Raw genomic sequence first — 12,726 nt, 5'->3', positions numbered from 1 at the left:
AAAAATACTGTTTGCATTCAAATAATTTGGTAAATCATCTCATGAGACCATCATGGACTAAAGATGGTTGATACTGAAAAGCTCATGGATTTTTCACATTTTGCTATTTAATTTAATTGTGATCAAACTGATTCTGAGTAAACATGTTATACTTGTACTAAAATGATTATTTAGCATTGATAATAACTGATGTTCAATCGAACGGGTTTAATAATTAGAATGAGGATTCAAGTAGATTTCAGATGCATGGAAACGACGATAAGATCGAATAAAAATGCTGAGTTGAGTGGAAGTAAATTTTTCAATTAACGTCGACTAAACAAGATGATTTGATTGATTAAGATAAGGTCAGAACAGCATAAAAGGTTGGCGACGAAGGAAAAAAACTTCAGTCTTCTCCTTTTGGATCAATACGATTGGAGAAAAGCAAAATGAAGATTTGTCTTAGTATTTTGGCACTTCTTGTCGTCTCAGCTTGCGCTGTTGAACTCAAGCCCAAGCCGTTAGGTAAGTTTCCCATTCATATCAATGTTTTAACTTGTCTCGTTCAACTTATTGACTAATCATTTTTCTGGTTTACATTTCTTCTCATTCACAGATTACGAGCTTAACAAAAAGTATGTCTACGAATACACTGGAAACGTTCTTACTGGAATCCCATCCAGTTCAAGCCTCTACTCTGGTACTCAATTGAAGGCTAATGTTGCCATTTCCCACTCCAACGACCGAACCGACTTGTACACATTGAAGTTAGACAATGTTACATTCGCATCACTTATTGATGAGGTTACCGAACCTGCAAAGGCCAACTTTGCTCGTTGGGAAGCTGTTGAACAGAAAAACCAAGAACTCTTGGAACTTACTGTTCAATACCAAGTCAACAAAGAGACCCAGCGATTGGAGTACATCGAGGTTCACCAAAAGGATGTTCCTTGGTCACTCAACATCAAGAAAGCCATCATCGAGATGTTCTTGGTCGACATTGCTGGTAAACAGTTGAAGTTGGCTCCTGGTTACGAACACGGTCTTACTAAACACTCTCAAGATGAGGTTCATCATGCTTTTGATGTCTACGAACCAACTCTCAAGGGTGAATGTGAAACCATGTACCAAGTCATCAATGCCTTACCTGAAAACGTCAATGGTTTACCTGGAAGTGAACAATTCTACTGGAAGGTCATCAAGACACGAAACTACCAAAACTGTACCACCACTCCTCGATTGGCCCAACACAACTGGGAACGAAAGGGATGTGTTGAATACTGTAAACAAGCTTTGATTGTTGGTCTCACCAAGATGAACAACTATTACTCAGCTGAGAAGTCTCAATGCAACTGCAATGATATTGAAATCGAGCCTCTTGACCAACAATTGACCAGCACTTACTCCATTGAATGTATGGAAAACCCCTACATTTTGAGCGCTGAAAGCAACGGTAAAGTTACCTTCGACAACCATGGTACTCGATTCGTTACCTACACCAACCAAACCCTCAAATTCATCCGAATTCACGGTGGTATCATTGATCCAATCAACACCAACTACGCTATTCGAGCTCAAAACCTCACCTTCTCTCTTTACCCATACTTGGGTTCAGTTGCCTACGTTTTCAACCACGAAATCCCAGTCTACAACCTTTTGGTTCCATCAGGATCTCAATCAACTTTACTCGATACTACCGTTGAGTTGTTGAACCGAGTTGCTGAAACTGTCATCGAAGGTGATTACAAGAACCAAAAGAAGGTCGCTAGTCTTATGCAGAAGGTTGTTTCCCGATTGGCTCATCTTGACTCAGAGCACATCATGAGAATCTTCAGCGACTATTGTATCGTCCCAGAAGCTAAGCTCTACACCAACACCTTGGAATCAGTCCGAAGACAATTGTTCCTCGACGCTGTTTCTCACGTTGGAACCCAAAATGTCTCAATCTGGCTTGAACAAGTTCTCGGCTGGAACTCCAATGGATTATCCCCAATTGAAGTCCGACAAGTTGTCGAAACTTTACCCCTTAATGTCTACGCTCCAACCACCCAATTGATTGAGTTATTGGAGAAGAAGATCAATGGTTACTTCCAAGAAGAAGATTGGGATTCCCTTTCTGCTTTTGTCATCGCTTACGGTAAACTCATTGCCAAGGCTTGTCCAAACCCAGAAGTCTACCCTGAATCTGACAACGAAATCACCATCGATGAAAGTCGAGTTCGAGTAAACAACTGGTGGATTCCAGAAGACCGAAAATGCACTGCCCAACAAACCCTTCAATACATCAAGGCTTTGAGCGCAAAACTCATGTCTGCTAAATCTGTTCGTGGTAAACTTTTGATTGCTCAAGCTTTGGCTCACACTGGCAAAGTTGCAGCTCTTGAAGAGCTCGAATCTTACGTCAAGGGTGAACTCAAGGATGGAGCCAAGGATGAACTCAAGAATGAAATTTCTGTTTCTGACAAGACCTTCTTCCGAACCTCAGTCATCTACTCTCTTCACCACATGATTTCTGTTGCACCTAAACGAATCCGATCCCTTGTTTTACCCGTTTTCAACAAAAAGACCGAATCTTATGAATTACGATTGGCTGCTTTCACCGTTCTCATGTCTGCTGGACCTAAAAGACATGAACTTGACTCAGTTGCCGTTTCACTCCGAAACGAAACCAACCATCAAGTTATCACCATGGTTCGATCTATCTTGGAAGAAACTGCTAACCTCACCCAAGCTTGCCACCAACCCTTAGCTCAAGCTGCCCGTGAAATCGTTGCCACTCTTCCCGAAGTCAACCTCGATGGTGTCTACTCTCAAGCCTCATACAATGAATGGTTCTCAACCGACAAATCAACTGGTTTCTTCGCCAATGGTCAATTTGTTGCCAACAACATCACCATTGTCCCAAGACACGGTTACCTTTCCCTTGGTTCCCACTGGAAGTCTCTCTCAAACCCATGGTTCACTGTTGCTTTCCAACAAAAAGGATTGGAAACCGCTTTGAAACAAATCTTGAACCCTGCTTCAGGTTCCTATGCCGTTGACCCCAAAACAATCGATGAACTCTGGAAAGACCGTGGTGTTAACCCCCGAGTCGAAGATGAATTCATGCTCAAATTGTTCGTTCGAGTCTATGAACAAACTTCTCTCTTCACCATGGACAAATACACTTTGCAAAACGCTTACGATCAATTCGTTCGAGTTATGCTTAAGTTTGTCAATGCTGCTTCTAATGATCGAGTTGACTTCAACTGGGTTCGATTCTACATGCCTTCAACTTACACCGATGTTGTCCCAAGCGCCGTTGGTTTACCCATTCTTGCCACCAAACAAAACCGACAAATCGTTTCCCTTCGATTGACCAAATCTGAATTCGAATCTAAGCCAATTTCTGAAATTACTACTGGAAGTATCACCTTCAAAGTTACTCCACAAGTTTTCTCATCATCACTCTTGACTCTCGCCGTATTCAACCAAGGACTCAAAGCCAAGACCCATTATGGAGTTTACACCAACAAGGACTTCAACGTCTATGTTCCTATTAGCTTCAGCTTCGGATGGGACTTCAACACCCGATTGTACACATACGCAATCAAGCCTGCCTTTGAACAAACCAACTTCCTCCAATCAAACGCCAACTATGCTTTCATCATCCCAAGCTACATCGGAACAACTAAAGTACGAGCCATCACTAAGGAAATCCAATCTTTGGTACCTGCTTACAACCACCCTCTTGTCCAATTCAAGAGCCGTGAATTAGGTATGAACTTGAACCTTGGCTTGTCCACCGAACGACCCTGGTTCATTGACTTAGCCGAAATCCCATGCGAAGGAACCGTTGCCTGGCTTTTGGAGAAATACAATGAAATGAACCAATTCAACAACAACATCAACTTGACTCTTGTTCAAAACGAGGAATACCCAGCATCTGGTTTTGTTGGTTCATTCAGATACGAACAAGATATCGATGGTGAATACGTTGCTATTGGTGAAACTAACCCATCAGAAGAAACTAATGCACGAAGAATCGTCCAAGATTTGATCCAACGATACCCATCCGAAATCAACAACCCTGCATTCTTTGCTCGATCCATCGAATTCTACCTCGCTACTTTCGGACACCCAGAACCCACCGAATTCAACTCAACCCTTACTTTAGGATCTGCTATTGATAACCATGCCTATTGGTTCAGATTAAACTCAACCTTAGACAACAAAAACGAAGATCTCTGGACCCGAGTTGCTCGAATCGCTATCATTGATGGTAAAGTAGAACGACCAGTTATCCCAAGCGATCTTTTATGGAGAAACCCAGAAAAATTCATCGGTAACTACATCGCCAACATTGCATGGGCCAGTAATGTTCGATCAGAACAACTCGACTCAAACATCTTGGTTAAAGGTGAACTCCGACGATCAGCACGAGACCCAGTTATTCCTGAAATGGAACGAGAATCATGGTTCCACAAACAATGCAAAAAGGACATCAAGAACGGTAATGCCACCAACCACGCTTGTGAACGAGTTATCGCTGAACAAGCATACTTCAATGTTGTCACCGGAAAGATTGAATTCCGAGAAGTCCAAGAACCTGTCCGAGAATCAATCCGAAAGGTCTACTCTGAACTTAAACGATCCCTCATGTACTACTGGAAGCCATGGTCAAACATCTCATCTGAGAGATTCGAAGGTGAACAAGATGTTGTAACCTTTGCTGCCTCTTACTCCAACATCATCTACAAACGACCAGTTATCAGTTTCTTCGTTCAAACCCCAACTGAAAAGGTTAACTTCACCAAGATCTTTGTTCCAGTCGCCCTTTTCCCCGCAATGCACCCAATCAACTACCTTTCAGCTTCACCAATGCCAAAAGATCAAACTTGTACCCTCATGAAGGATTCCATCCGAACCTTTGACAATGTCACTTACCGAACCTGGTTGGACGAATGTGAATTCATTGCTTCAATGGATTGCTCACAAAGCCAAAAGTTCGCTGTCACCGTTAAAGGACAAGCTGGTAAACGAACCGTAAGAGTATACACTTCACTCCAAAACTACTACAAACTCTATGATGTCAAGAAGGATTCTGCTAGTTTGACTGTTTACAACAGTTACGATCAACAACAAGGACCTGACTATGTATTAGCTCCCGGTAAACCCGCCATTCGTTTAGACATGTTACCAAACTCAAAATACCATGAAGCTCACCAAATCTTCATGCATGATGGTGTTGTTAACGTTGTTTTACCCAAAGAAAATGTTCGAGTTGCTTTCGATGGACATTACTTGAAGATCACAACTTCACCTCTTTTCGTTGGTAAGACCTGTGGTCTTTGCGGTAACCAAGACCAAGAATTCTACCCTGAATTCTTAGACCCTGGAATGGTTAATCTTGCATCAAACCTCACCGCTTTCCGAGACTCATACTCACTCCACAACTGCACTGACCCAAACCCATGTCACGATGACGTTTGTGATGTTGACGCAATGGCTCACCCAAGAAGATCACCAAAGTTTCTCTCTGCCGGTAAATCAGAAAAGAAGTCAACTACCTACCCCAGGTTCAAAACCTTAGTCATCAGAAAAGAAAAGGAAATCTGTTTCTCTAAGTTCCCAGTATACGAATGCAGAAATGGCGAAAAGCCTATTGAAACTCAAACTACAGATGTTGAAATAGCTTGTCTAAGAGGGAAAATACTCCCAATCGCTCGTGTTTGGGCTAATCAAGCTGAATACCAGATCGTTTTGGAAGCTGCACATATGAAAACAACTGAAACTTTACGTTACGAACAACCAGCTAAGTGTTTAGCTTAATCAGTGATCAGAGGAATTCAAGAGATCTTTGTCATCTTCTGTTCCCTGTTAGTCTCAAGCGATAAACGTAAAACATTTACAAATTTATAAATATTACTGTAAAGTTATTCTGAAAAGGCAATTTGCAAAAAAAAACAAATCTATAAAAATAATTATGATTAAATAAAGTAATTAAAAGATTACATTATATTTACTTTTATTTCAATTCATTTACAAAACTAATTATAACGAAATAGTAAGTGATCAACAAAAATAAATTGTTCAATTGCTACAGCCATTAATCAATTTCGAGCCAGATACTCTGACCAATCAATCCAAAACTATGAAAATCAAACAATCGAATATTTTCGGTTTTGGATTACAGAAAATGAGATGAATATTGATCAATAATTTTCATTTTACCATAATTTTTATGAGCTCATCGATGAGCTTAAAGCCGAGGTGCGGAGACTTTCTGAGTGGTAAACATGAAGGTAATTTGAAGGAACGTCTCAACAGCAAATAATATAAATGAAGCCAGTAAGTTTAGGTATCAAGTACAAGGTAAGAATTTGCTGACTCGGTGAAACTTTCAATAGATCAGACTTTTGATCTCGAGTTATGCTCTAAAAGTTCTCTATTCGGTGACATAACTGTGAGCTTGTATTTCAGTGAGGTTCATCTGCAAAATTTTACAATTGAAAAGCATGAATCATGAAATTGAAACAAAATCAAAGGGAAATTTTGTTAAAATCATCTTTAAGTTATTTTTTAATTGAATGAAAATAAATCGATAAATTCAACCAACAAAAACTTTTTGAGTAGCTAATCATCAGACTCTGTCGATCAACAACTTTTTATCAAATATGATAGCAAATTAACCAGATTTGAGTTTGCAAGCAATTTTAGGTACTCGACTGTAACTCAATGCTATTAACTTTATGCTGAGGTTTTTCTTCAACTAATAAATTCTATTACTAAAGTTTTGGGTCATTTGAAATACTGTTATCACGCATATAATTAGTCAAATTGTCCCATCAAATCATCATGAACTAAATATGGTGGATACTGAAAATGCTCAGCGACTTCTCACATTTCGTTGTTTGATTTAACTGTGAAAAAATTGACTCTGAGTAAACATGTTATACTTGTACTAAAATGATTATTTAGCATTGATAATAACTGATGTTCAATCGAACGGGTTCAATAATTGAAATGACGATTCAAGTAGATCTCATATTCATGGAGACTATGATAAGACCGAGTAAAAATGCTGAGTTGAGTGGAAGTCAATTTTTCAATTAACGTCGACTAAACAAGATGATTTGATTGATTAAGATAAGGTCAGAACAGCATAAAAGGTTGGTGATGAAGAAAAGAAATTTTAGTCTTCTCCTTTTGGATCAATACGATTGGAGAAAAGCAAAATGAAGATTTTTCTTAGCATTTTGGCCCTTCTTGTTGTCTCAGCTTGTGCTGTTCAACTAAAACCCAAACCTTTAGGTAAGTCTCATATTTATTAAATATGAAAATGATATGGCTACTTAATATTTGTTAACTAGTTGTTCTGAGAAACTGATTATTAAATTGTTTTGTAATTTTCTTTTCACTTCTCAGAATTCGAGGAAAATAAACGATATGTGTATGAATACATTGGAAGCGTCGTTACCGGAATCCCATCCAGTTCAAGTCTTTACTCTGGAATTCGATTGCAGGCTAATGTAGAGATTTCCCACATTGTTAGTGAAAATGGTGTTCATTTGAACGCAATGCGTTTGGTCAACACTAGTTTTACTCAAGTCATTGATGAAATAACCAACCCTGATGATGTTCATTTTGATATTTTGGATTATAAGAACTCCGAGAGGAAAGAAATCTTGGAAATAACTGTTCAATATCACGTCAATGATGTAACCAAACATTTTGAATGGGTCGAAGTTGATAAAATGGACGAACCATGGTCACTCAACATCAAGAAAGCCATCATTGAAATGTTCTTGGTCGACATTGCTGGTAAACAGTTGAAAATGAATCATAATCATGAACATGATTTAACTAAACATTCACGAGACGAGATTCATCACTCTTTTGATGTCTACGAACCAACATTAAAGGGTGAATGTGAAACCGTGTACCAAGTCATCAATGCTCTTCCTGAAACCGTCTCTGGTTTACCTGGAAGTGAACAATTCTACTGGAAAGTCATCAAGACACGAAACTACCAAAACTGTAACAACGCATCTGAATTGACTCGCCATAACTGGGCACGAAATTGTGCTGCACACTGCAAAAAAGCACCAATTTTGGATCAATTCAAAATCAACAACTATTATGCAGGTGAAAAATCTGAATGCTCTTGTGACGCTCAAGACCCCCTTGACCAACAGTCAACCAGCACTTACTCCATTGAATGTATGGAAAATCCCTACATTTTAAATGCTGAAAGTAACAGTAAAGTTAGCTTCGACAATCATGGCACTCGATTCATTTCCTACACCAATCAAACTCTTAGATTCGTCAGAATCTCAGGTGCTCCCTTGGATCCTATCAATGAAAACAATGCTATTCGAGTTTCAAACCTAACCTTTAATCTTTACCCTTATGCTGGTTCATCTGCAAAAGTATATACTCATGAGATTCCAATATACAACCTTTTGACTCCAGTGTCTCCACAAGACGATCGTGTTTTATTTGGCTTGGCAAAAGATATTAATGAGCGTTTAACTGAAGTTGCTGAAAGCATAATAGGAAAAGCAAATGATGGTAAAAGCCAGCTTAATGTTGCTCGATTCATGACAAGAATCATTCAAGATTTGGCTCATCTTAACTCAAAATACATCATGAGAGTCTACGAACAAAACTGTATCATTCAAGAGGATCAAATTTACACCAACACTTTGAACTCAGTACGAAGACAACTGTTCCTTGATGCCATTTCTCATGTTGGAACCCGTGCTGTTGTCACATGGCTGGATAAAGTAATTAATGCAACTCCAGATTCTAATGGATTATTCCCGATTGAAGTACGCCAGGTTGTCGAAACATTACCCCTCAATATTCATGCCCCACCCACAAGTTTGATCAACTTATTGGAGAAGAAGATTTATTCTTGTATTGTTCAGAAAGATTGGGATTCCCTTTCTGCTTTTGTCGTCGCTTATGGTAAACTTATTGCCAAAGCTTGTCCAAACCCAGGAGCATCTTTTATAATGAAAGAGGAACCAGAGAGCGAAGAGTGCAGCGTTCAGGATACATTTGAATATGTTGTTGGACTAGCTATGAACCTTGTACGAACTCAATCTATGAGAGGTAAACTTTTGATTGCTCAAGCTTTGGCCCATTCGGGTAAATACATTGCTCTCTTAAACCTTACACCTTATGCTAAGGGTGAATTTATATGTCCTGGTGACGTCTCCGAATGTGCTTTCTTCAGAACCACAGTCATCTACTCTCTTCACCACATGATTCCAGTTGAACCTAAACGAGTCCGATCCCTAGTTTTACCCATCTTCAACAGAAAGACCGAACCCTATGAAGTACGATTAGCTGCTTTCACTGTTTTCATGTCTACCGTACCTAAAAGACACGAACTTGAATCAGTTGTTGCTACACTAAGAAATGAAACCAACCATCAAGTTATCACCATGGTTCGATCCATCTTGGAAGAAACTGCTAACCTCACTCAAGCTTGCCACCAACCCTTAGCTCAAGCTGCCCGTGAAATCGTTGCCACTCTTCCTGAAGTCAACCTCGATGGTGTCTACTCTCAAGCTTCATACAATGAATGGTTCTCAACCGACAAATCAACTGGTTTCTTCGCCAATGGTCGATTTGTAGCCAACAATGTCTCTTACATCCCTAGACATGGTTACGTTACCATCGGTTCAAACTGGAAGTCATTATCAAATCCTTGGTTCAGTCTTGCATTCCAGCAGAAAGGATTGGAAACTGCTTTGAAGCACCTGAAGCTTGCCACCAAAACAATGGCAAGAGATCCTCGAAAGATCGATGATCTTTGGGAAGATCTTGGAGTTGAGTCTAGAGACGAAGAAGAATTTATGCTCCAATTTTTCGTTCGAGTTTATGAGCAAACTTCTCTATTTACCATGGACAAATACACTTTGAAAAATGCTTACAATCAACTTGTACGTGTTATGCGTAATTTTGTTTCTGATGCCTCTAAGAATCAAGTTGATTTCAACTGGGTTCGATTCTATATGCCATCGACTTATACCGATGTTGTTCCAACTGCCATTGGTTTACCAATTGCTGCCATCAAACAAAACAATCAAATTGTTTCCCTTCGATTGACTAAATCTGACTTCAAATCCAAGCCAATTGCCGAAATTACTACTGGCAGTATCACCTTCAAAGTCACTCCACAAGTTTTCTCATCGTCCGATTTTTCCCTCTCCGTGTTTAACCAAGGACTCGAGAAACAGAGAAACTATGGTGTTCACAACTCTAAAATGTTCAACTTAAACGTTCCTCTTAACTTGAACTTCGGATGGAACTTAGAAGATAATAAATTCACATATGCAATTAAACCCGTTTTTGATAAGACCAACTTCCATTCATCAAACAGCAACTTTGCTTTTACTGCTAGCAGCCACGTCGACCTTTTCATCATAAAATCATTAAATAGAAAGAAGACAATCCAATCTTTGGTACCTGCTTACAACCACCCTCTTGTCCAATTCAAGAGCCGTGAATTAGGCATGAACTTGAACCTTGGCTTGTCAACTGAACGACCCTGGTTCATTGACTTAACCGAAATCCCATGCGAAGGAACCGTTGCTTGGCTTTTGGAGAAATACAATGAAATGAACCAATTCAACAACAACATCAACTTGACTCTTGTCCAAAACGAGGAATACCCAGCATCTGGTTTTGTTGGTTCATTCAGATACGAACAAGACATCGATGGTGAATACGTTGCTATTGGTGAAACTAACCCATCAGAAGAAACTAATGCACGAAGAATCGTCCAAGATTTGATCCAACGATACCCATCCGAAATCAACAACCCTGCATTCTTTGCTCGATCCATCGAATTCTACCTCGCTACTTTCGGACACCCAGAACCCACCGAATTCAACTCAACCCTTACTTTAGGATCTGCTATTGACAACCATGCCTATTGGTTCAGATTAAACTCAACCTTAGACAACAAAAAAGAAGATTTCTGGACCCGAGTTGCTCGAAAAGCTATTGTTAATGGTAAAGTAGAACGACCAGTTATCCCAAGCGATCTTTTATGGAGAAACCCAGAAAAATTCATCGGTAACTACATCGCCAACATTGCATGGGCCAGTAATGTTCGATCAGAACAACCCGACTCAAACATCTTGGTTAAAGGTGAACTCCGACGATCACCACGAGACCCAGTTATTCCTGAAATGGAACGAGAATCATGGTCCCACAAACAATGCAAAAAGGACATCAAGAACGGTAATGCCACCAACCACGCTTGTGAACGAGTTATCGCTGAACAAGCATACTTCAATGTTGTCACCGGAAAGATTGAATTCCGAGAAGTCCAAGAACCTGTCCGAGAATCAATCCGAAAGGTCTACTCTGAACTTAAACGATCCCTCATGTACTACTGGAAGCCATGGTCAAACATCTCATCTGAGAGATTCGAAGGTGAACAAGATGTTGTAACCTTCGCTGCCGCTTACTCAAACATCATCTACAAACGACCAGTAATCAATTTATTTGTTCAAACCCCAACTGAAAAGGTTAACTTCACCAAGATCTTTGTTCCAGTCGCCCTTTTCCCCGCAATGCACCCAATCAACTACCTTTCAGCTTCACCAATGCCAAAAGATCAAACTTGTACCCTCATGAAGGATTCCATCCGAACCTTTGACAATGTCACTTACAATACTTGGTTAGACGAATGTGAATTCATTGCTTCAATGGATTGTTCACAAAACAAACAGTTCGCTGTTACCGTTAAAGGAAAAGCAGGTGAAAGATCAATCAGAGTCTATACTCCACTCCAGAACTACTACAAAGTCTATGATGTAAAAAAGGATTCTGCTAGTTTGACTGTTTATGACCGTTTCGATCAAGCCCAAGGTGATTTCGTATTAAAATCCGGTACACCTGCTATGCGTTTGGGCAGTTTATCAAACTCAAAATACCATGAAGCTCACCGAGTCTTCATGCATGATGGTGTTGTGAACGTTGTTTTACCCAAAGAAAATATTCGAGTTGCTTTTGATGGACATTATCTGAAAATCACAACTTCACCTCTCTTCATTGGTAAGACCTGTGGTCTTTGCGGTAACCAAAACCAAGAATTTTATTCTGAATTCTTAGACCCTAAAATGGTTGATCTTGCATCAAACCTTACCGCTTTCCGAGACTCATACTCACTTCACAACTGCATTGAACCACTTCCTTGCAGAGAACCTGAACAATGTGAATCAGAAGACTCTCTTTTTGTCAACCACGACAGATCAACATTATTCGCTAACCGACCAATTAATAAAAAAACTAGCAACCCTATTCTCCAAACCTTGGTCATCGATCGAAAAGATTCAACATGTGCATCTTTGGCTCCACAAAAGATGTGCAAAGTCGGTCAAAAGGCTTCAAAAACTGAACGCAGGCTAGTCGATATGCTCTGTAAAAGCAATAGCTACTCAGATGTAAACAAAAGGACTGAAAAACTTACTAAATTCAACAAAACTGAAACACTAACATACAACTCACCAGTCGAGTGTGTATCGGATAAGGAATCAGTTCGAGGACTTTAATTTGCGATCCTTTTATTTTTTCTGTTCAAAAATTTATAAACACAACTCTAGATTGTTCTCAGATTTAACATGCATTTTACAAAATAAAAAAACGAATCTTAATCTACAATACATTGTATTAATGTGAATAATGCATTGAAAGAACCAGACTTTCTTGGATTGACTTTGATTTAGTCAAACCCAATAA

The 12,726-nt window shown here is 39.5% G+C and overlaps 2 protein-coding genes across 2 annotated transcripts; both read left to right on the top strand.

Moving 5' to 3' along the window:
• The first annotated feature begins 390 nt into the window (after nt 1-390).
• On the top strand, nt 391-5,975 carry LOC107370358 (vitellogenin-5). Its single transcript, XM_015938350.3, has 2 exons — nt 391-507; nt 599-5,975. Exons 1-2 carry the CDS (start codon nt 432-434, stop codon nt 5,791-5,793), a joined length of 5,271 nt encoding a protein of 1,756 aa, XP_015793836.2. The 5' UTR covers nt 391-431; the 3' UTR covers nt 5,794-5,975.
• Nucleotides 5,976-7,158: 1,183 nt separating this feature from the next.
• Nucleotides 7,159-12,648, top strand: LOC107370349 (vitellogenin-2-like). Its single transcript, XM_015938342.3, has 2 exons — nt 7,159-7,275; nt 7,390-12,648. The coding sequence occupies exons 1-2, from the start codon at nt 7,200-7,202 to the stop codon at nt 12,537-12,539; spliced, it is 5,226 nt and encodes a 1,741-aa protein (XP_015793828.2). The 5' UTR covers nt 7,159-7,199; the 3' UTR covers nt 12,540-12,648.
• Nucleotides 12,649-12,726: the final 78 nt, after the last annotated feature.

The sequence above is a fragment of the Tetranychus urticae genome, chromosome 3 (genome assembly GCF_039701765.1).
Source record: "Tetranychus urticae isolate SD_2017Ah chromosome 3, NJAU_TeUrti_SD_1.0, whole genome shotgun sequence".
NCBI classification, from domain to species: domain Eukaryota; kingdom Metazoa; phylum Arthropoda; class Arachnida; order Trombidiformes; family Tetranychidae; genus Tetranychus; species Tetranychus urticae.
The sequence above is the reverse complement of the archived record's forward strand: the minus strand, read 5'-3'. Positions and strand labels throughout refer to the sequence as shown.